Source organism: Platalea leucorodia (assembly GCF_965183815.1).
Source record: "Platalea leucorodia genome assembly, chromosome: 5".
Classification (NCBI taxonomy): Eukaryota; Metazoa; Chordata; class Aves; order Pelecaniformes; family Threskiornithidae; genus Platalea; species Platalea leucorodia.
The window spans coordinates 11,375,076-11,395,411 of NC_138827.1; the positions used below are offsets into that span (position 1 = coordinate 11,375,076).

At 34.8% G+C, this 20,336-nt stretch overlaps 1 protein-coding gene across 8 annotated transcripts in view; it reads left to right on the plus strand.

Annotated features, from left to right (window-relative positions):
* TRRAP (transformation/transcription domain associated protein) overlaps positions 1 to 20,336 on the plus strand; it is a 104,203-nt gene that overhangs the window by 69,902 nt on the left and 13,965 nt on the right. For 6 of the 8 annotated variants that reach the window (XM_082312335.1, XM_082312334.1, XM_082312340.1 and 3 more), the window contains 9 exons: positions 84 to 275; positions 5,113 to 5,341; positions 5,613 to 5,878; positions 6,659 to 6,759; positions 9,718 to 9,919; positions 11,072 to 11,236; positions 13,789 to 13,879; positions 15,500 to 15,699; positions 16,451 to 16,712. In XM_082312335.1, coding sequence (XP_082168461.1) covers positions 84 to 275; positions 5,113 to 5,341; positions 5,613 to 5,878; positions 6,659 to 6,759; positions 9,718 to 9,919; positions 11,072 to 11,236; positions 13,789 to 13,879; positions 15,500 to 15,699; positions 16,451 to 16,712 — 1,708 coding nt within the window. The remainder of the gene's footprint in view (positions 1 to 83; positions 276 to 5,112; positions 5,342 to 5,612; positions 5,879 to 6,658; positions 6,760 to 9,717; positions 9,920 to 11,071; positions 11,237 to 13,788; positions 13,880 to 15,499; positions 15,700 to 16,450; positions 16,713 to 20,336) is intronic. The other 2 variants (XM_082312337.1, XM_082312338.1) reach the window with 1 other exon arrangement.

Here is a 20,336-nt window from a genome sequence, read left to right on the forward strand (position 1 = left end):
TAGAAGGCTTTAAAAACAAAAATTAAAAAAGTCTGCATTTGAGTATGAATAATCTTTAGACTTTTTTTCCATTTGATGACCAGGTGGAGTTGAGTTGTCCAAAAGAGATGGCATGGAAAGTGAATATGTACAGAGGATACTTAGCAATCTGCCACCCAGAAGAGCAACAGCTTAACTTCATTGAGCGCCTGGTAGAGATGGCGAGTAGTTTAGCTATTCGAGAATGGCGAAGGCTTCCTCACGTGGTCTCGCATGTTCATACTCCCCTTCTCCAGGTAAGAAGGAAACATTTTTTTTTATTGCCGGTTATTTTCCAGTAGCAGATTTCAGGAATTTTTAGTAACTGGGAATATAAAATATTTTACTGTATAGTACTGATTGGGGTTTTGTAATAGTATTTTTTTGTTAAAAGTTGCAGAATGTGCATTTTGATTTGGATTCCTTTTAAAGTTTTTATAGTTTACCTGAGTCTGTTCTGTTTGTGGCATACAGAGGTAGCTATTTAAAAATTGATCAGATGGCTCAGCTTGTTTTGTGGGGTAATGCATAATGCACTGCAGTACTTGGAGATCTTGAACATTCAGTGAGTTTTGAAGTGAGATCTGTTTTGGGTGGGTATATTATTGTATTATGTTATTGGCAGAAGTGTTGAAATAACCTCCTAAGTGTTCTTTTCAGTTAAATGTGTTAAATGTGGTATGCAATTTTGTCAGCTGTAATGTACTCCTATATTTTTTGGTATAATTTTTTTTTTTTAAAATCTGAGCTAACTGTTAATGCCCTGTAAGGGAAAAGTATATTTAGAAATGCTGGTGTTTCTTTGACGAGTAGCGTTCTGAACAGGCTGAGAAAGTTCTGAACATCCCTGTGGCTTAAGCATTAAGGTCCAAGAATCAAAAACTGTAAAAGTCTGTTGTTAGCGAAGGACTTTTCAGGTAAGCACTACTACCTTTAGGAAAAATACTGTAGATTCTGGCCAATGTGAGCCTTACCTTTTCTTCGTCATTTTTATACGATATTGCTAAATCTTCTGATTTGCATCAGGGGAAGGAAGTAGGAAGGAATCTAGTCTTCAAGTGTATCATATTTCTCATTGTATACAAGTTCTGCTGAAAAGGAGAGTGGATTCTATTAGATAAACTAACGTGTATACCTCAAAGCTTCATGCATTGGTCTTCAACTTTATTAGCTGTCCAGCTAGCTCATTTGGCAGGTTCTGTTCAACATTGCATTAAAATCTTGTAGTAATGTTGTAAAAAGAATGCTCATGTTGAATCACATTGCTTCACAGACTGAGAGATGTTGTGGGTTCAGAAGACTTAGCTCTGCTCCCCTCGTCTAATCTGATGCCAGCTACACGAAAGAAAATTTCTTTGGTCTGAGTGGAAGGCCATATTTCAGTAATGCTAATGTCTACATGTGGGTGCACATTGTCCAAATTTAGCTGTGCTGATTGAAAAGTTACTGTTTCCAACTAACTGGTTCATTTTAATTCCAGTCTGTTGTGGAGCACTCGTGTGAGTAGGTCAACTGGAAGATTTAAGTCAGTGGTAACCTCTGTCAGGGGCCTTTTGCTGAACTGAGAAGGAATGGACCGCTTGAATCAGAAGTGGATGGGGCCCTATAGCCTTACTAGTTTGTGATCTGAAAGAGCTCTATATGCCTTCTGGACAAAAATGGACAAAGCAAGCATAAAGTTTTGAGAGAAGCTTGCTCCTAAAGTAGGTGCAGAATTCTGGCAATGAGGCAGTGGTCTGTCCTGTCCAGAATGAAATGAGGGACAGCTAATGAATTTGGGGTTACAAGAACTTTAAAAACAAACAAACAAAACCCCCAACACCTCCCCCAAAACCAAATTAAAAAACCCTGCCAAAAGTTGAGTATTACCTAATCTTAAGCAGCTTAATTCTTTGTTGAGAACATTTAAAACAGAAGTTTGTAACTTGAATTTCATAGTGTCGTGTAAAATTACTGCAGTATATTGCACATGACTTCCAACAGCACTGATGTTCAAATAAACTCTTGCATACATGCTTGAATCCTTGACTATGAAGGATGAGTAACTTTCCAGTTGGATAACCCAGTGCATACACAGTGGATGGGCAAAGCTAACATTTTTTGTGCCATTTTTCTACTTATTTACTTTTTTCTTAACTCTATTTTGTGTATCTTTTATTTTCTTCATGCAACGTTGGCAATTCAGTTTCAAGACAAGACGTGTTTAAATCTGTGCTTTTAGCCTTTCTCTTTAGCATACCTGTTACTCGCAAATGGCCCACTTAGAAAATTAAGGAAAAGTACTTGTTTCTTGTCCTGTCAGGAAGAGCTTGTAAGGACTTGAGACCATTCTTTTCAGACCTCCAGAAATATTTTTGTGAAGCAGCTGGCACAGCTCTGATAATATAGAATATGCAGTTTTAATTATTACATGAGATGAATTAACACGTATTACATGGTGAAAAATGCATGGCTTGTGTCCTTTGCAACTTTTATACATATTTCATCATAACAAAAATGGACTCCTGTTTCCTTTGAAATGAATGAAACGTCAACACTTACACAGTATGTGATCTGGACAAAACATGCCATTCATTTGTCATTTAGGCTGACTTTGTCCCTGTTCAGGTGTCCTGATAAGCATGCACCTGATGAAGATTAGCTCTTGTTACTATTGAGGGAACCTTTCATCTCCAGGGGAGAAATTCTGGAATATATCTCAGTGCAACACAATCTGAAATTTCGTAACAGGGATGCATTTCTTGATTGGACCATTGCTCAGAGAACTATGAATGAACTTTACCTGTAGAAGTGCGAGGATCTTGCTTGCTGAGTTCTGTTTGATATAGTGATTTCTGTAATTCTGTTTAAGATCGGTAGTTTCACCCTGTGTGTCATGCCTGGTGTGATTCATAAGCAACTCGATCTGCGTGATCTAAGGTACCTCTACTAAAATGACTGTACTTGTGGGTAGAGCTTACACAGCAGCCCATATCTCCATACTTTAATATGAGCTGATGCATCAGATAAAGTGAATAAATATGGAAGTTTTCTCCATATTGAGAGGAACTTGTCAAGTAAATAGGTACAATATTTCATTTGTTTGAGCTGATACAATACAACTGAAGCTGCCTTGATTAAATTAATTCCTTCCTGCTAAATTTTAACTGATATTTCAAGTTTTTCCTCCCCTAAGACTGGCAGTATCTGCGGTATGAAAGGATTAGTATTGCTAAATAAAGTATTTAAATGTTTTCAGATATCAATGAAAACAAGCTTTTAAAATAATCTAATATGTATATATCCCTCATGAAGAAGTGATAAATTAGTCAATGACTGACAGAGGTACAAATGCAGCCATGAATTTGCACTGCAGTAATTACTTTTTTTTTAATATCAGATAGTGTGTGATTAAATACCTGTGAGAAAATTAAATTTACGTGATGAATGGGTGTAGGATGAAGGTTAAGCTATTGTGGGAGCTGATACTGAGATGATTGTAGGAAAATATTACTTTATTTAATTTATTTTGTTTCAAGAGATTTCACTCTCTAAATTTGGACTGCCCTTTTTTTTTTTTTTAAATAGTTATTTTATTTGGTTGATGAACAATGAATACAACTGTTATCTGCCAAGAGGTAGCTTAGAGAATACTACATTGGTTTTATTGTATTACAGGTAATTAAATTCCATTAAAGTTTCTGGGCCTTTTCTTCAGGTTGTTGAAGTTTTAACAAAATGTCTGCTGCTTTTTAGTGGGTTAGAGACTACTGCCATCTTCTGTTTGTTCCTCTCATTAATTTGAGGATAGTAGATGTCAGTGAAAAACCATCCTTAACCTAAGTAACTTCACAAACCTAAGGTCTTTACAGAATATCTTAAAGTAACACCTTCAGGAGCACGTAGATAGTATTTCTGTACATTCAAGTTTCTAATAAGAAGTCAGATCATGACCAGGGAATTTATACCAATAAGTTTTGTTAAAAGTTTTGTCTTTTAATTGTTAAAAGTTTTGTTTAAGGTCAGTGTTTTTACTTCATCCTTATATTTAGCACACTGTGTGTATATATATATACAGGAAATATATATATACAGGAAAATATATATATACAGGAAATATATATATACAGGAAAAAATATATATATATATTTCCTTGTGCTTTTCTACAATTAGGGTTGCTGTACTAAGTCCAAACCTGTATGCTAGAATTTAATTCTAGCCTGTGTTTAGATGTGTGTGGGGAAAAGGATAGGGGTGAATAGAGAGTGTAGATTCCAGTAAACTATCTTCCCTTTGGTGTTGGTATTTTTGTGCAGGGTTTTTTTTGTTTTGTTTTGGGGTTTTTTGTTTGTTTGAGTTTTTTGGGGGTGGGTTTTTTTGTTGTTTTTGTTAAAGAAACAAACAAAAAAAAGCTTCCTAAAAGCAAGACACTACCATTTGAGGGATAATTTGTGAAGGCATTTGCAGTTGAAAATAAAAGAAAGGATGAGGGAATTTTTATCTTAATACTATCAAGGAAAGACATGTCATAGTTGACCAAAGTTAAACCTAGCAAGCAAACCCATAGTATTATAGGAAGAATACATTAAGTATAGATCAGTAATGTCTGTTTGCAACCAAATAATGTTTGGGCATCTAGGTTTTGTCAGAATGAGGTGTGCATGAAATAAACTGCTTGATACTTGTACTTGGGATACTTGTATCCCTGGAGAAGAGGGGAGCCTGAAGTTACGCAGGGACCTTTTGCAAGCATGTAAGAAAGTACTTTATGGGTCCTTTATTTACTTTTTAAAATAATTTGTTTGTTTTTTAAGACTAGTGACCCATTGATATAAATTCTGTGCTGGTGATTCAGTGGATGAATTCAACATTTCAGTCAATTACAGAAGTGTTGAATCAATCTAATGGATTTTTTTTGCAATTTTGTTAATGTTTGGCGATTGGTTAAAGGCCACTTATGCAACTAATAGACAGGTCTCTAAAACAGCATAAATAGTTCTATCTTTGCTTGATCATTTAAAGGTGGCATCATTCATAGAGATCTTTTTCTAACAGTGAAATTGGCCAGCTCTTTGTACTGTCCTTTATGATAATTTATGTTTAATGTTTTCTAGGCAGCACAGCAAATAATTGAACTTCAAGAAGCAGCCCAAATAAATGCAGGATTGCAACCAACTAATCTGGGGAGGAACAACAGCTTACATGATATGAAGACTGTTGTAAAGACTTGGAGGAACAGGTTACCTATTGTGTCAGATGATTTATCCCACTGGAGCAGCATTTTCATGTGGAGACAACATCATTACCAGGGTAAAACTGCCTGGTCCAGCATGCATTCATCATGTAATTTTCCAGACAACACATTGTTTGAAATAAGTTCTTGGGGGGTTTTTTTGGTTTTGTTTGTTTTTGTTTGTTAGGTTTTCTTAAAAAAATTTTTTTTTTTATTTAAACATACAAGAATGTTATTGATTTTGACAAGTGTTTGTTTTTATCAAATTTCCATTTTAAGTGTTTCATTCTCTTAAGTCATTGTTTCATATATATTGCTGTGTAAGATATTGCTGTATATATAATTTCATTTATATTGAAACATTTCATGTTTTGTTTCTAGCCATTGTAACTGCATATGAAAATAGTTCTCAGCATGATCCTAGTTCCAATAATGCTATGTTGGGAGTTCATGCTTCTGCGTCGGCAATTATCCAATATGGAAAGATAGCTCGAAAACAAGGGCTGGTCAACGTAGCTCTGGATATACTAAGTCGCATTCATACAATTCCAACTGTGCCCATTGTGGACTGCTTTCAGAAGATTCGCCAGCAAGTTAAATGTTATCTTCAGCTGGCTGGAGTCATGGGCAAAAATGAATGTATGCAGGTACGGTAGCTTTACCTCTGAAGTTGTTGTTGGAAGTTGAAGGATTACAAGGGCCATCAGATAACATTGATTTAAATAAACTGCCTGTATACAGAACAGGGTTTGAATTTTGTTGGCCATGTTATACCATTCATAGAGTGGTGTTTAAGTAATGCTGTTAGCCAAAAGCAGTCATTGTCCTCTTTGAACTGAATTCTGTGAATATATTAAAAATTAGCCAAATAAAAAGTAAAGTGGAAATATGTTTTTCGAAATCTTACAAGACAGATAAACGTAAGGGACTTTGCAAATATAATTTTCAATAGGAAGAAACAACACTATTGCAAGACTCACTGAAGCTCTAAGTCAGTTTTGAGTGTCTGACTCATGAATGATGGATGCTGGCATACTGACGTGAAACCGTATGTGTTAAAAGGAAAGGAAAAAATGTGATTGTAGGCAAAACCCACTGACAGATAATTATAAGGCCAGCAAACTGGGACCTTATAATAATAACGTAATATAACATAATATAAATAATAATAATATAAGATCAAAAAACAAGGTGGAAAAGATAACTCATCACCTGATGAATGTTGTCTATAGTATCTAATAGTTTTTCATAGGCCAGTGGAAAATTAAATTTGTTGTCAGTCCAGATTTTTTAAAATGAAAATTAAATACTAGAAACTCATGCTATTTAAATTTCAAGAGAATATTTTGGCTGGTTTTTTATGGCACTTACTTTTTAATAAAACCTTCCATTTTAGAAGGCTTTTCTCACTAAGTCTTATTTAACAGGGTCTTGAAGTTATTGAATCAACCAATCTGAAGTACTTCACCAAGGAGATGACTGCTGAGTTTTATGCATTGAAGGGAATGTTCTTGGCACAGATAAACAAGTAAGTATGTTGGCTGGAAGAGGCACTAGCACACGTCTGAGAAAAATGCAGCTGAAGTAGTTTAAGACAGTATTTGAGGAGAAAAGTTGTTCCATATGTTTATACCAGCCTAAAATTTGTCACAACTGTATAAGAAAGTAAAAGTATATGTGAGAGTTCCTTTGCAGTGTGAATATGTAATGGTTGGTCATATTTCTAAGTATTGTAAGAAAGAAATAGTTACAGCAAATATTGCACCAGACCTTTTTTTAAAAGTTTTATATTTCAAGGGATAAGATGGGAAGAGCCAGGGAGAATAGGTTTGTCGAAAGCTTTGCAGCTTACGATATTCCCCCCACCCCTGCCCCCCGGTTCTGTGAGTATTTAGACAAACTGATGTCTAACTGATGTCTTAGTGTAGTTGACAAAAGGAGGTTGCTTTAATTGTGTTCTTAATGTAAATATCGCACATAAAACTAAGGAAAGAAAAAGTTCAGTCTGTAAACTTACAGCTACTTACACAGAATCAGCCTACCTCTTTGTTTCTTTCATTTCTGTTTCATTGTTCATTGTGTATGTCCCAGCAATAGCTGCAACTGGTCAAGGCATAGGAGAATGTGTGGCATAGTTCAGAGTGCTTAGACAAATCTGGTGTGCCATGCAATATGGAAATGCAACATTCATTTCAAATAATTGAATTGAAGAGACTGATGTGGTGTGCATTGGAGACATGTTGCGTTGCAGCAATTAAACACCTAGGTGCAAACCTTGCTTTCACACAATTACTTTTATGTATTTTTGCTTTATGCTGAAAGGCATCTTGCTATTTTGAGGAAGATCTCTCTTTAGTTCAGTAAACAAATATCTCAGCAGTCAAATTTTGTTTGGTGATGCCAAAAAAACCCTTCAGATTTCAACAGCTTTTAGTATGCATGGTATTTAATGGCAGTATTGCTACACGTTGCATATGGGTGGAATAATACCTTTACCACTACGCTGTGGACACTTACGGAATGAAATCCATCAGGTTTTAAGCTGTACATTGCAACCTCACATAGCAATTTAAGTCAGGAAATGATGAATATCTTCTTCTTTGGATACAAGAGAGAATTTCAAATAGGCAGAATGTAATTACTTTGATGGAAAGTGCAATGGTCTTTTTTTTTTATGGCCATAAGTGAGCTTAGTTTCAGTTGAGGTATAAAGAGAAGGAACTGTACCTCCCCACATCTTTTTTTTTTTTTTTTTTTTTTTTTTTTTTAATTTTTATTTTAGATTTTTTTAAAATTCATGCAGATAAAGTAAAAGGCATCTAAACTGTCTCTATTAATTCTTTCAGGATAGAATGGATAAAGTTTTCTGTTTAAAAGATGGTTCTGATGTACTTAGAGTTTCTTAATTTTGCCAAAAAACATACAGGCGTTTTTTTAGCACTGCAGCTGAGGTCAGGAATTTAGGAAGGCTGCAGTTAGGAACAATGGCAGTGTTGAACCTGAGAGTGTGTGACTACTGATTACCTGTGTGTCAACTAAACTGGAAGTTAAAGGTCACTTCTGCTTTTGCATCTCCCTGTGCTGCCCATTTGCTGAGCAAGGTGATAGAAACCATTTTAAAAAAGTCATCTCAGGTGTCAAGAATGATGGATTGTAGAGAAGGAGGGAAGAAAACTGACTGGAAAAGTCCCCTTTTTATAAAGGGGAAGTGGTGATACAAAGTCATCTATCGGGTTGCTGCTGTGGTAATTCAATTCAAAACCTCAAGCCAGGGTGCAGAAAGCTTCTGAAAGCAAGTAACGTATTCGTGTAACATAGAAACTAATACATACTTTGAAAGACAAAGTTGCTTTCCTTTTATTGTTTTACCTCAATAGTTAGTAATTTTAATTTATCACTGTAATCCTCCAAGCTAATATTTTATATAAAAAATACTTGACAGTTAATTTTTTTTAAAAAATACTCAAACAAGCATTGTGTTACTTTTGTACTGTTTATTTCAATGCTTATTCTGTAAGAGAAAATTGGAGCACTTTATTAATATGGAATCATGGAATCGTTTAAGTTGGAAAAGACCTTTAAGATCATCAAGTCCAACCGTTAACCTAGCACTGCCAAGTCCACCACTAAACCATGTCCCTGAGCACGACATCTACTCATCTTTTAAATACCCCCAGGGATTGGGGACTCAACCACTTCCCTGGAAATCCTGGAATGCATTAAAAGTTTATGCATTTCAGTAATGTGTATGTGAGTTTTCTCATCCTTTAATTTATGCCTGAAAAGTTGCATAGATTCAAGGGCTGTATATATACTGGGATGAATCATGCCAAATCTTGAACTAGGAACACTTGAGGAAACCTAGAGAAGACTTCAGAAGTATCAAACAAATAATCTTTTGGTTACCAAGAACTGTGTGAATAACCTTCATATTCCTTCACTTTTCCTGTTGAAAAATAGACTTTTAAAGCTGTGGAGATGAGGAACCGAGTTTTTCCAGATAATGTTGACTACAAATTTTTTTTATAACTTGGGTGGAGAACAGTTGAGTAACACATAGTCCTCTAAAAGATAGCTAATATAATATCTTTCCAATGTTGCTTTTTCTTACTCCCTTTTTTGCTCAGCAGAGAAGCTTTTTTTTAATACATTTGCTTCTGCTCTTCTTGTGTTATCATTCATTCTTCTTTCTCCCAGTATCATTGCTTGGGTTGCAATTGCTGTGCACTGGAATTTTTTTAGTTTTTTTCAGGAAGTATCTGGAGATCTCAGACACTTAGATAATTGTTTCCATTATGGAGCATTTAAGCATGAACTTTAAGGAAAGCTAAGAGAAAACAGTCATAAGAGACCTTACTAGAGAACTTAATGGAAAAATATCGAGTCTTAAGAAAGTAATTGAGTACCCTATCAGAAATTTGACTCTTATATAATTTAGTAACTTTTTGTTAGTATGAAACTAATATTCTTACTTGTCACAATGCAGGTCTGAAGAAGCAAACAAAGCTTTTTCTGCAGCTGTGCAGATGCATGACGTGCTAGTGAAAGCATGGGCAATGTGGGGTGATTACCTGGAGAATATCTTTGTGAAAGAACGTCAGCTTCACCTGGGTGTGTCTGCTATTACTTGCTACCTGCATGCATGTCGTCATCAGAATGAAAGCAAATCAAGAAAATACTTAGCAAAGGTAAGATCTAGAAGTTTAAAAAAGAATTGGAGCTCCCACCCCTTCAGAAAAGGTCGGGAGATGCTGGGTTCAATGCTCAGATTTGTGCACTTAGAGAAATATCAGTTACTGATGGAAAGCTTTAATTTAGACTGAAAGTCTGCATATGGTTGCTGTTGGGTCATTGCGTGTAACTCATCATGGGTTTTTCTACTTCATTGGGATATCTGGGTTGTTTTTTTTTTTTAAGGTGTGGAACCTCTTTGTGAGAGAAAGGGGACAAATCACATTCAGCGTTTCTAACATATAGTGCAGTGAAATATCTGCAGAAAGACATCCTTTAGTGCTTTAAAAAGTAACATAATTTGATGTCTGTTTATCAATGCTATGGATACTTCATATTAACTTTTACCTTGGTGTTGCATTTTATTCCAAATAGGCTTTTTCTGTAAGTTTTTATTCTAATTCAACAATTTCAGCCAAAGTTCTTTGCGTTATGTATTTCTCAGTTTGGGGATATTTACTTTAATCTCTCCTACGAAGAAAATTTAAAAAATGATAGCAGACTATGGAAGACAATCTGTTTTGAACGTGAAACAAATAGAGCAAATATTTTTTTAGATTGAAGATGGTCTCCATAGCACTCTGAATTTTATTATTCTCCCTGTCTGGTTGCATAACTGTTAGTGATTTTTAGTCAGTGCTTAATATATTTGCATTTAAATTAAATTGTAGAAAAAGTATCATTAGGGGTGGACAGTTAAAATAATTAAAAACACCCAAAAAAATACTCAAGCTCTCACTTCAAAGTTAATTTATCTGAATAGCATATTTTATGTTCTATAAACATGCCTCATTTTCCACCCACTCCCCCAACCAAAAACCCAAAGAATTTGTGGAATGCAGTTATATTCATTGCCTTTTTTCTGTCTCGTTTCATAGCAAGTAGTACGCTTACATTTGTTTTTGACATCTTTTAAATATTATTTCTAGGGGAAAAAATGTCATTGGCCAGGCATAATGAATATAATTTCTTGTGTCCGAGGAGGCTTTGACACTTAGAAGGACTCCACTATCATATTAATAAAATATCTGTGGGTATTTTTTCTGCATCATATGATCGACGTGTCTTGAATTTAAGCCCTGAGATGTCCTCTTGAAATTCTCTTTTAGGTTCTTTGGCTACTGAGTTTTGACGACGATAAGAACACTTTAGCAGATGCTGTAGACAAGTACTGTATCGGTGTCCCACCCATTCAGTGGTTGGCCTGGATTCCACAGCTGTTGACATGCCTGGTTGGCTCAGAGGGCAAACTCCTTCTGAACCTCATTAGTCAGGTAGGTACAGAAAAGGTGATCACTAATTCTTTATTGTCTGTAATCCGTTTTCAAGATGAGATACAAATATTTTTCAAAGCCAATTAAGAAAACGCTAAGCTTTAAAAATGCTATTTTTTGCAACTGTTGATGAGTTAAAAAATGTTAATTTCTCTCTATAAGTAGAATATTTTAAATTTCAAAGTGAGTGTTACTTAATGAGATTAAATCCAGTAAAATTGTATGCCATATGTGCATGAGGCATTATAGCTTTTGCTCTGGAATTCTATTTATTACATTTTTGTGAACATTATAGAACACATTTAGAAATACATATTTAAATGCTTGTAACGAAGCAGTAGGCATAAAGAATTGTTAGCTTTAGTGACTAAAGGGCAAACTATTTCATTAGTGCTTTGCTTTTTATTAGACTTGATTTTAAAAAACAAGGCTCTGTCTGTCACCACCAGAAATCTTTACCAGGGCTTTGTAAATTCTCACTTGAAGTTTAGCATGACAAATGATTAGACAAATAAGGATAAGGTTTAGGGAATTTGATGAAGAAACTGCCTTCCTGGATTTGTACCTTTGAACTGACAGATATGAGTTTTGATTAATTTTGCTTTGGGATTTTAAGATTTTACTGCCTATTGCTGTCTGCTCTGAAGCAGATTCTAAGAATAGAACATATACCTGTTTCTCAGTATGAGGTTGGTTTAAGCATGTCTGTAGACTAAGGGAGAATAAGTGACTTCTTTCTGTTAATGTGTTTTTAGATACTGTTTTGTTATGGCTTAGTGCGAACAGGGTTCAAACATCGTGTTTTCAGAGATGTTAACTGTTCATGGTCTAACTTCAGCTCTGTTTTAGCATGCACACAACCTGGAAGCATTCGATGTTTGTTCATTCAGGTTAATGTAAAACACTTGTCAAGTCCTGTTAACGTACAGGTGAATGTACGAAGCTCTCACATTAGCCTGTACCTCCGGCTGCTTCTGTCTGCAGTGCTCCACTGTTCCTGAAAACTGGCAAAAGACAGCTGTTGTGCTGAATTCCTCACAGTATTCTTCTTCTTTCCTTCCCTTCACTCTTGATTTTTTGAGATATGGACTTGATAGTCCATGTGGGTCCCTTCCAACTCAGGATATTCTGTGGTTCTATGATACCCAGCTCCTCTTATACTATCCCTTATCTTTGCTCTTTCAAAGCTCTGAGAACATGTATTTTTGTAGAGAGACACTATGTCCATGTGTGTTTGCGTGTGCATTATACTTGTGTACATAAATCTAGATAAGTATGTGTGTGCATATGTATACATATGTTTCCTTCCCTCTCTCTCCATAAAAATAAAATGAAACTTTGAAGAGACCATGCACCCAAGCAGCTTAAGGAAGCAAAGTAGTTAAGGCAAAATTTCTGATGCATACAGGTTGGTATTGTCTTGCAACACCAGTGTGCTCAGCTGTCTTCTGACAGCAGACAGGAAAAAACTTACTTCAATGAGTTGTAGACACTTTTTATTGTGTGTAAAACTTTTAGAATTGAGTGCCTACTCCGAAGTCCTAATGTAGTTGGAGCTTAGGCTCATAAATATCACAAATATTTTTGTTTATCTTACCTTTAAACTCCAGGTCCATAGAGGGAATAGAAAATAAAAAAATACCAAATTTTCTATGTCACTAATTTAAAACTCTTAAGTTTGCAGAAGTACTAGAACCTAAACCTTACAATTGTCTTCAGATAATTTACTCTTGAATTATAGCATGAAGCATATGTGCGTCAGGTTAGTAATCTGCCATAAATATCATATTACTGAACAGTTAAATGCCATTGCAAAACTTCTACCACTTACCATACCCATTTGGATGGAGGAAGAATACATGATTTAGTAAAATTGTGGCTGGAGAAGCCTCTAATCATGTCTTAAGATGTGCTCTATTGTGGGTAGTACTTAGACACATTCTTTCCTTCCTTTAATAGATACTGAGATTTACAGATTTTAAAGGGGATGCTGAATGTTAATATCTCTTGAGCTTTTTTTTTTTTTTTTTTTTTTTTTTTTTTCTCATGAAAGCCATAAAATCTTATTTATTTTTGGGTGAAATTGGTATCCCCTTACATTAAGTGCCACAATTAGGTGGAGTAAAGTTACTCTCTAATGGGCCTTCTTATCAAGTATCATGGGGCTCACAGGGAATTGTGGCCTAATTTAAAGACTAACTGCTGTCATTATGTCTGTTTTTCTTCCATTATGTACATGAGTAAGATCTTTGAACTGGCCCAGCTGGTACTCTGGCATTATGCTGTCTTCAGGTTTATTAGGCAATATGATCTGGAAGCCCTAATTAGGCAATGCCTTAACAGTGTGTGTAGGGAGTTATCATTTCATCCTCTTTGTGTTTCTGTTACTGGAAAAAGCTTTAATTTCCTAGTTTTCCATAAGCTGTTATTTAAAACAAGGAGCTGATTATTACTGAATTGCACTCATTTACAAAGAGAATCTGTAGGTGTTGATCTGACCTATAGTCAGTTTTCCTTAACTGAGAAATGTGTATATGTGTATCTCCAAATAGGTGGGAAGAGTCTATCCCCAAGCTGTCTACTTCCCTATCAGGACTCTTTATTTGACCTTGAAGATAGAACAACGAGAGCGCTACAAAAGCGGTGAGCTTGAAAATTATCAAATTGTTTCAGCTCTTTGTAAATTAGCTATTATTTTGAGTTTTACCTGATTTTACTGGGAAAATAGATTCTTTAGAAAACATACCAACTTATCAAGGCTAAGGAAGAAAACTCTTGGTAAACTTTACTTTCATTCATTTGTTTCTGTGAAGTTAAATCTACAGATGGCTTGAGCTGTCTTGAATTTTCTTGAATAAAATATTCACCAAGAAGAGTTTAATTTCCTTCATTCTTATGTCACCTTAATTATTGAGAATCATGTGTTCTTAACTGGATTTTTATCTCTAAAAATTAGTGGAGAGGTAGAAAATTCTTGGATTACAAATACAGAAGAGTGTCATAGTTTTCTAAGATGTTCTAGTATAATTTTGATTGGAAGCATGAACCACAAGACATTCAGTTTCCTTTCAAATGACTCTTAAGAATAATTTAACAAAACATGAGTTCATGTAAGTCAAGTGAGGTAAACTGCTTTCTTTGAATAATCTGTACTTTAACATCTCTATAATAACTTCTTATGGTGAATTTTCAAGTAAAATGAGCATCTAAGTTTACACAAAATAAATTTTAGCTTTGAAGAAATGTTTAGGAGGTGGGGAGAACATTAAGCAACTTGCACAACATCTTTTTTTCCATGAACAAATCCTATTTAGAATTGTTATGTCAAACGATTCCACAGAATTTAATTGTTGTTTTGTCCCTCATAATTTCCTGGGAATCCCAGGAGAGCTACTTGAAGAACCCTCCCTTCTGTTCTGTATTCTTTGTTACAAAGTGCATTGTTTATTTAATTGCCCTTTTCACTTGGGAATTGGTTCACTGAATTTCTGCACAAAATTTTGAAGGGCACTAATTAAATAATGTCTTATTTTTCTTTGGGTGCTCCTTTGGAGGAGGAGAAGATGCCCACACACCATCCACTACATTCATATCCAGAGACCAAAGTTTCTGTGCCAAATTCTTTGTATTGCCACATACCCATTTAGTGATAACCAGTAAAATATTTTCCTATAGGTTATGCCACAAACTACTGCTCTGTCGGTGGGTTGTGTGAAGTAGTGAGGGGTCATCTGATAAAGCAAAACTCTCTGCTTAATCACTGACTGATGTAGTTGTAATGCAAGAGATGAGTTGTACTAAAAGATACGCTCTATGACAATTTGTGTGTTGTTGGCACCAGCATGTTTATTCTTCAGTTATGTGAGAGATCTCCCCTAAAGGGAGGGGAGCAAAATCCCCAAATTTAAATAACTTGGTCCTATATGAAACAATGCCAGTTACTACCAAAAAATGCTCTTGAAGTATAAAAGCTAAGGCTACACCTCCTGTGTGTTTTTGAAGAGTGTTTGTATTGCTCTAAATTTGGGAGTCTGTACCATTGAACAGCATTTGGAACAGAGTTTTCTTTCTAAAAACCATTTTCTTTCTAAAAATCAAATTTTCTGGAATTCAATAGGTAATACATGATTAATACTTAATAATTAAAATGCAAATATAAAGCAAATTCTTGGAACAACTTATTTCATGCAGGCATGTATCAAGTTTATGAAAGGTGATTTTTTTTTTTTTTTTTTTAAATTTTTTTTATTTTCTGCTTTCCAGATTCTGGGCAACAACAGCCAAGTTCAGTTGGAAATCAGTCCCACTCTGCCTCAGATCCTGGGCCAATCAGAGCCACTGCACCAATGTGGCGATGCAGCAGAATTATGCATATGCAGCGAGAATTACATCCAACACTTTTGTCTTCTCTGGAAGGCATTGTAGATCAGATGGTCTGGTTCAGAGAGAATTGGCATGAAGAGGTATTTGACTTTAATACACCTTCATATGTATGTATCATCTAAGGAAAAGTTAGCTGCAAAATATTTATCTAGAATTATTTTTAAACATTAAAACATAGCTATTTGTTTTGATTAGTAAACTGATATATTTGTAGAAGTGATTGTTCTGATTGGAGTTTTAAGGAGCTTGGTTATTTCTGGAAGCAATACAGAGGTTTCCCAAAATTATTAACGTGGTAAATGCCTCTAGGATTTAAGTTGTTGCTTGTGCTAACTGAAAATTTATATTCTTACATTAAGTTTCACAGATACCAGTTTCCTTCTTCATCTGGTGGTCTGTGACATGTGGTGATTATTGTCCAAAGTTTGAATTATAACAGAGAGCAGATGGACATGCCACTCCACTTTTATTTGCGTCTCAAAGTGTCAGGCTATTCTGTCTACCTAGCACAGTGTTTGTTTGAAGGATTCCTCATATCACATAATTTTCTAATATATCACAAAATACAAAATCTAAAACTTAGCTGCTGTTGAAAGAACAAGGAGTACTCTTTGATGCATTTCCACTGCTCAGTTTGTTCATTTGCAGTGCTAATAAGAATCAGTGCTGTTGTTCTGATTAACCCTCTGATGCAATTGAAAAATATAGTTTTAAGTAAATGTTTCTGAGAGGATAACTTTACTACATAAAATGCAGTGTGGGAATAAGTACTTAGTTTCAAATCAGAAGGCCTAATCTTGCTAACTATTTTGTCTTATTTTTAATCCTTAGGTTCTTAGACAACTTCAGCAGGGCTTGGCGAAGTGCTATTCAGTTGCCTTTGAGAAAAGTGGAGCCGTTTCAGATGCCAAAATCACTCCTCATACACTAAATTTTGTCAAGAAGTTAGTCAGCACTTTTGGAGTAGGTCTTGAGAATGTCTCTAATGTGTCCACCATGTTTTCTAGTGCAGCCTCAGAGTCACTAGCTAGGAGAGCACAGGCAACAGCTCAAGATCCTGTGTTCCAGAAGTTAAAAGGGCAATTTACAACAGGTAAATGTTTAAAATGTTTTTTTAAATGTTACTTTTAATCGCTGGAAAAATTTCCCCCCTAAAGTTCAATTGTGAGGGCATTCTGCTTTTTTATTCTTCTTCCAGTATTTTTCCTGAGAAGGAAATATAGAAAACAGCACCTTTCTGTCATTCAAAAAAACCTGTAATAGTTTGTTCCAGTCTTCTGTGGAGTAATAAGGATAATTCAAGTGAAAAACAGACCTCAACTTAGAGAATGAGTATATTTGTTGTATTTTTTGTTACCTAAAACTTTGGTCAAATCACATATGTGTTTAAAGATTAATCAGTTTACATCACTATAATATTTTTGCAATTTGCATAGAACTACCTGCTATAGATGAGGGACAATAATGATCTCTATTTTATGGTGATGCCAGAATTTAATGAAATTTTCGACCCAGAACTCCGAACTGACAATATTGTATGAAGTCTTTCAAAATAGCCTACTTCTGATGAGTAAGATTACTTTAGTGTTTTGGATAATTAGATTATAAAAATCCTATTACATAAATTTACATCACTGTTAGGTAAATTGAATCAATAACTTTAACCAGATCTAATAAAAAAGATACTTAAGGGAAGTAGCTTTTTTTGCTTCATTCATTTTCTCTTTATCAGTGGAATTACATGTTTGAGTATATGATGTTGATTTAAAATTCTAAGAAAAGCTTGTGTACAATAGAGTGTGGTTTTGATATATTTGGTGAAAAGTGTTAAGGCCATGCAGCTATATATGACAGAAGGTGACATTGATTGGCATGCAGTGTTTTCGATTGCCAGGATTTTGAGTTTTGCATAAATTCCCATCTAAACTACATCAGCTTCTCCTTAAAGATAACTGTAGAATGAGATGAAAATGAATAATTAAATATAGATGGTGTTTTTTTAACAGAAGAATTCAAACTTATTAGCTGTTCAAGCTGGAAAGAATTTTTGTGACAACCTGGGTTTTCATCTTTTTCTGAATCTACTTTTCTGTATACATTCTGTATCATCTTAGCTTTTATAATGATTTACAAAACTTGCCCTTTCCACATCATGCTGGTTCCTCTGCAAAAGCGAATCTTGCATTGAAAAGTTACTCTTCTTACAATTCTAAGTTACATAAAGTTGCCTTAACTCAAAATTATTTGAGGTCAACACAGCTACTGAGCATTTACAGAGTCTGACAAGTAGAGTTGTGGTGTTTTTTCAAGCATTTTATTGATAATGTTATGAAAATAAGTGAACTGATGGGAATCTTGTGAAAGTAACTCGGTTGTAGATATGACCTGTATATCTTGTGCACGCTATGTATTGCATGATGTCCTTTTTGAGGCACAACAGTTGCATGACAGCAGACAATGAAAGCCCTGAACCATATGATTACATTTTTAATGGATAAAGTGTACTAGGCAGAGGAATGGAAGTAGACACATTTTGTGTGTCTTTGACGGAAGCTTACAGGTGAAAAAAAAATACATATAATACAAGTTTAGACTTGTTTTTAATTTTAATGGTTTATATGTCTTTACATTGCAATAGTAGTATAGTCATTTTTTTATCTGATGTTTCAGAAGGTGTAAAGGAAAACTAAATACAACACCTGACTCAAGTCTGCAAAATCTAAACTAAATGCACATTTCTAGAGAAAAAATTAAGAAAGTTTAATTACAATTCAGTTACAGTTTTTAGTTAAAATAAAGAATGGAGAGGATTTTCAGTTTTTATATGCTGTTGTGTATTTTTTGCATGTCTTTATGATATGTAAATGACATTTAATGTTTTCAGGTTTGCTGTCTAATCATATAATTTATAAAGAATTATATGGAGCAACATATAAAACAAAGAACAACAACATAGGCCTGGACATAAAAATCATGTGAAGTCATAAAATGTGAAGTGTTTCTTAGTAGACTTCAGTTTAATAATAAGTAATTACTTTGTGTATTTTTTTGTTGAAGAGTTCATGTTTTATTTTTCAAGTATGATTAAACATGAATGTCTACAGGATTAAAATAATTATTTTGCTTAGTACTAGATTTGATTTTATTTTAATCTAATAAATTCAGTGTTTTAATTCACAAATGAAGTGTGTGAAAACAGAAGAAATTAAACTGATCGATATACTTATGCATTTTTGTAATTTAATTCATTATGCAGAAAATGAAAATAAGTTTTTTATTAATTTTGCAGTAACAGTAAAATGTACACAAATAATAGGATTGTAATTACTATACTAAAGACAGCAAAGGCTGTTCTAACATTATGAGAAACCGTTTGTAAGTCATATCTACTGTGTCCTTTTGTCCCACTAGAACGTTCATGTTTGTTTGTTTTTCTGTTCTCAGTACCAGTTGCATTTAGATGATGGACAGATAATTACAGTGGTTGCCTTCCATTTCAAAAGTATCCAAGCTGAGGAGATGTCTTGGAGTAAACTATTTTCTTCAGCTATTTCCAGATTAATGTTGACAGCTATGTTTTATAGACACTTTCAACTATGTTTGGTTGCATAATCTCTTCCACCAATGTCTGAGTTGCATCTTGATGCCAGTTTGGAGCCGCTGGGGACTCTCACACCATTTCTTACATTCTAAATACTTTGTCTGCAGCCATCTGGACCCTTGGAGCTTTGATAGGTCATCTTTTTCCATCCTAATATATATATTTTTAAAACCAAGTTTTCCTTTGAATTTTTTTTTTTCCTGGAACTTCAAATGCATAGTTGTTTGACCATCTGTTCTTTGTTCCTTCCCTCCTTTTCTGCTAAACCTTTGACATCAAAGAACAGGCAAATGCTGAGAAATGCTCCCTTTGAGAGCTCTCTCAGCAGTGAAAGCAGGAGAAAAACTGCCTCAATTGTTCTTTTGTGGGCAGAGGATAGTTTAGAGTTTGGATCCTGCTTCTTTCTGCAACCATCTCTCCACTGAGGCTGAATACGAATGGAAATTTCCAAAATATACCCTTAAAGGGCAAGATAATTTTCTTGAGAGTTTTGGCACCTAGCACAATGAATTCTCTGCTGCGAATGGAAACTCTAATCAGAAGGAAGCTTCTTGAAGTCCTAGTGTTTCTCTGAAGTGTGGGGAGAGGGCAGGGGGAAGAGCTCTGTTATTGTTTTTCAACCTTTTTAAGAATTTGGTTTTTTATTTTATCAAGAGTGAGCATAGCATCGCTTGGGTAGCTCTTTTCTTTACTTCCATTCAAATTTGTAGATAACAGGATGTTATCCAGAAAATCCAGATCAAGAGATTGGAGTTAGCATCGTATTTGACCTTGATCTGGTCTTTGCAGTCTTGGCTTTCTGGAGCTGAGTGATAAACCAGAAGTTCTGCTTCATATTTCTGCTTACCTGTTACTGAGATTTTTCATGTTTGTTGGTGCTTTCCAAAAGTTCTTGTGAGATTAAAAAGAGATCTTGGGAAAGTACAGAGTATATAAGTGACTGAATAATAACTTCAAAAGCAAGATGGCTCTTCTCTCTCTTGGAGAATGCTTGGATCTTCTTCAGTATCATATGTATAAAGGATTTGAACTGCTCTGTGAAGCTAAGCTTTCGTTTCAGTCCTAAGTGACATCTTACATGACGGGTGTCCTGGCTCTTTAGTTGAAGGTCCTTGG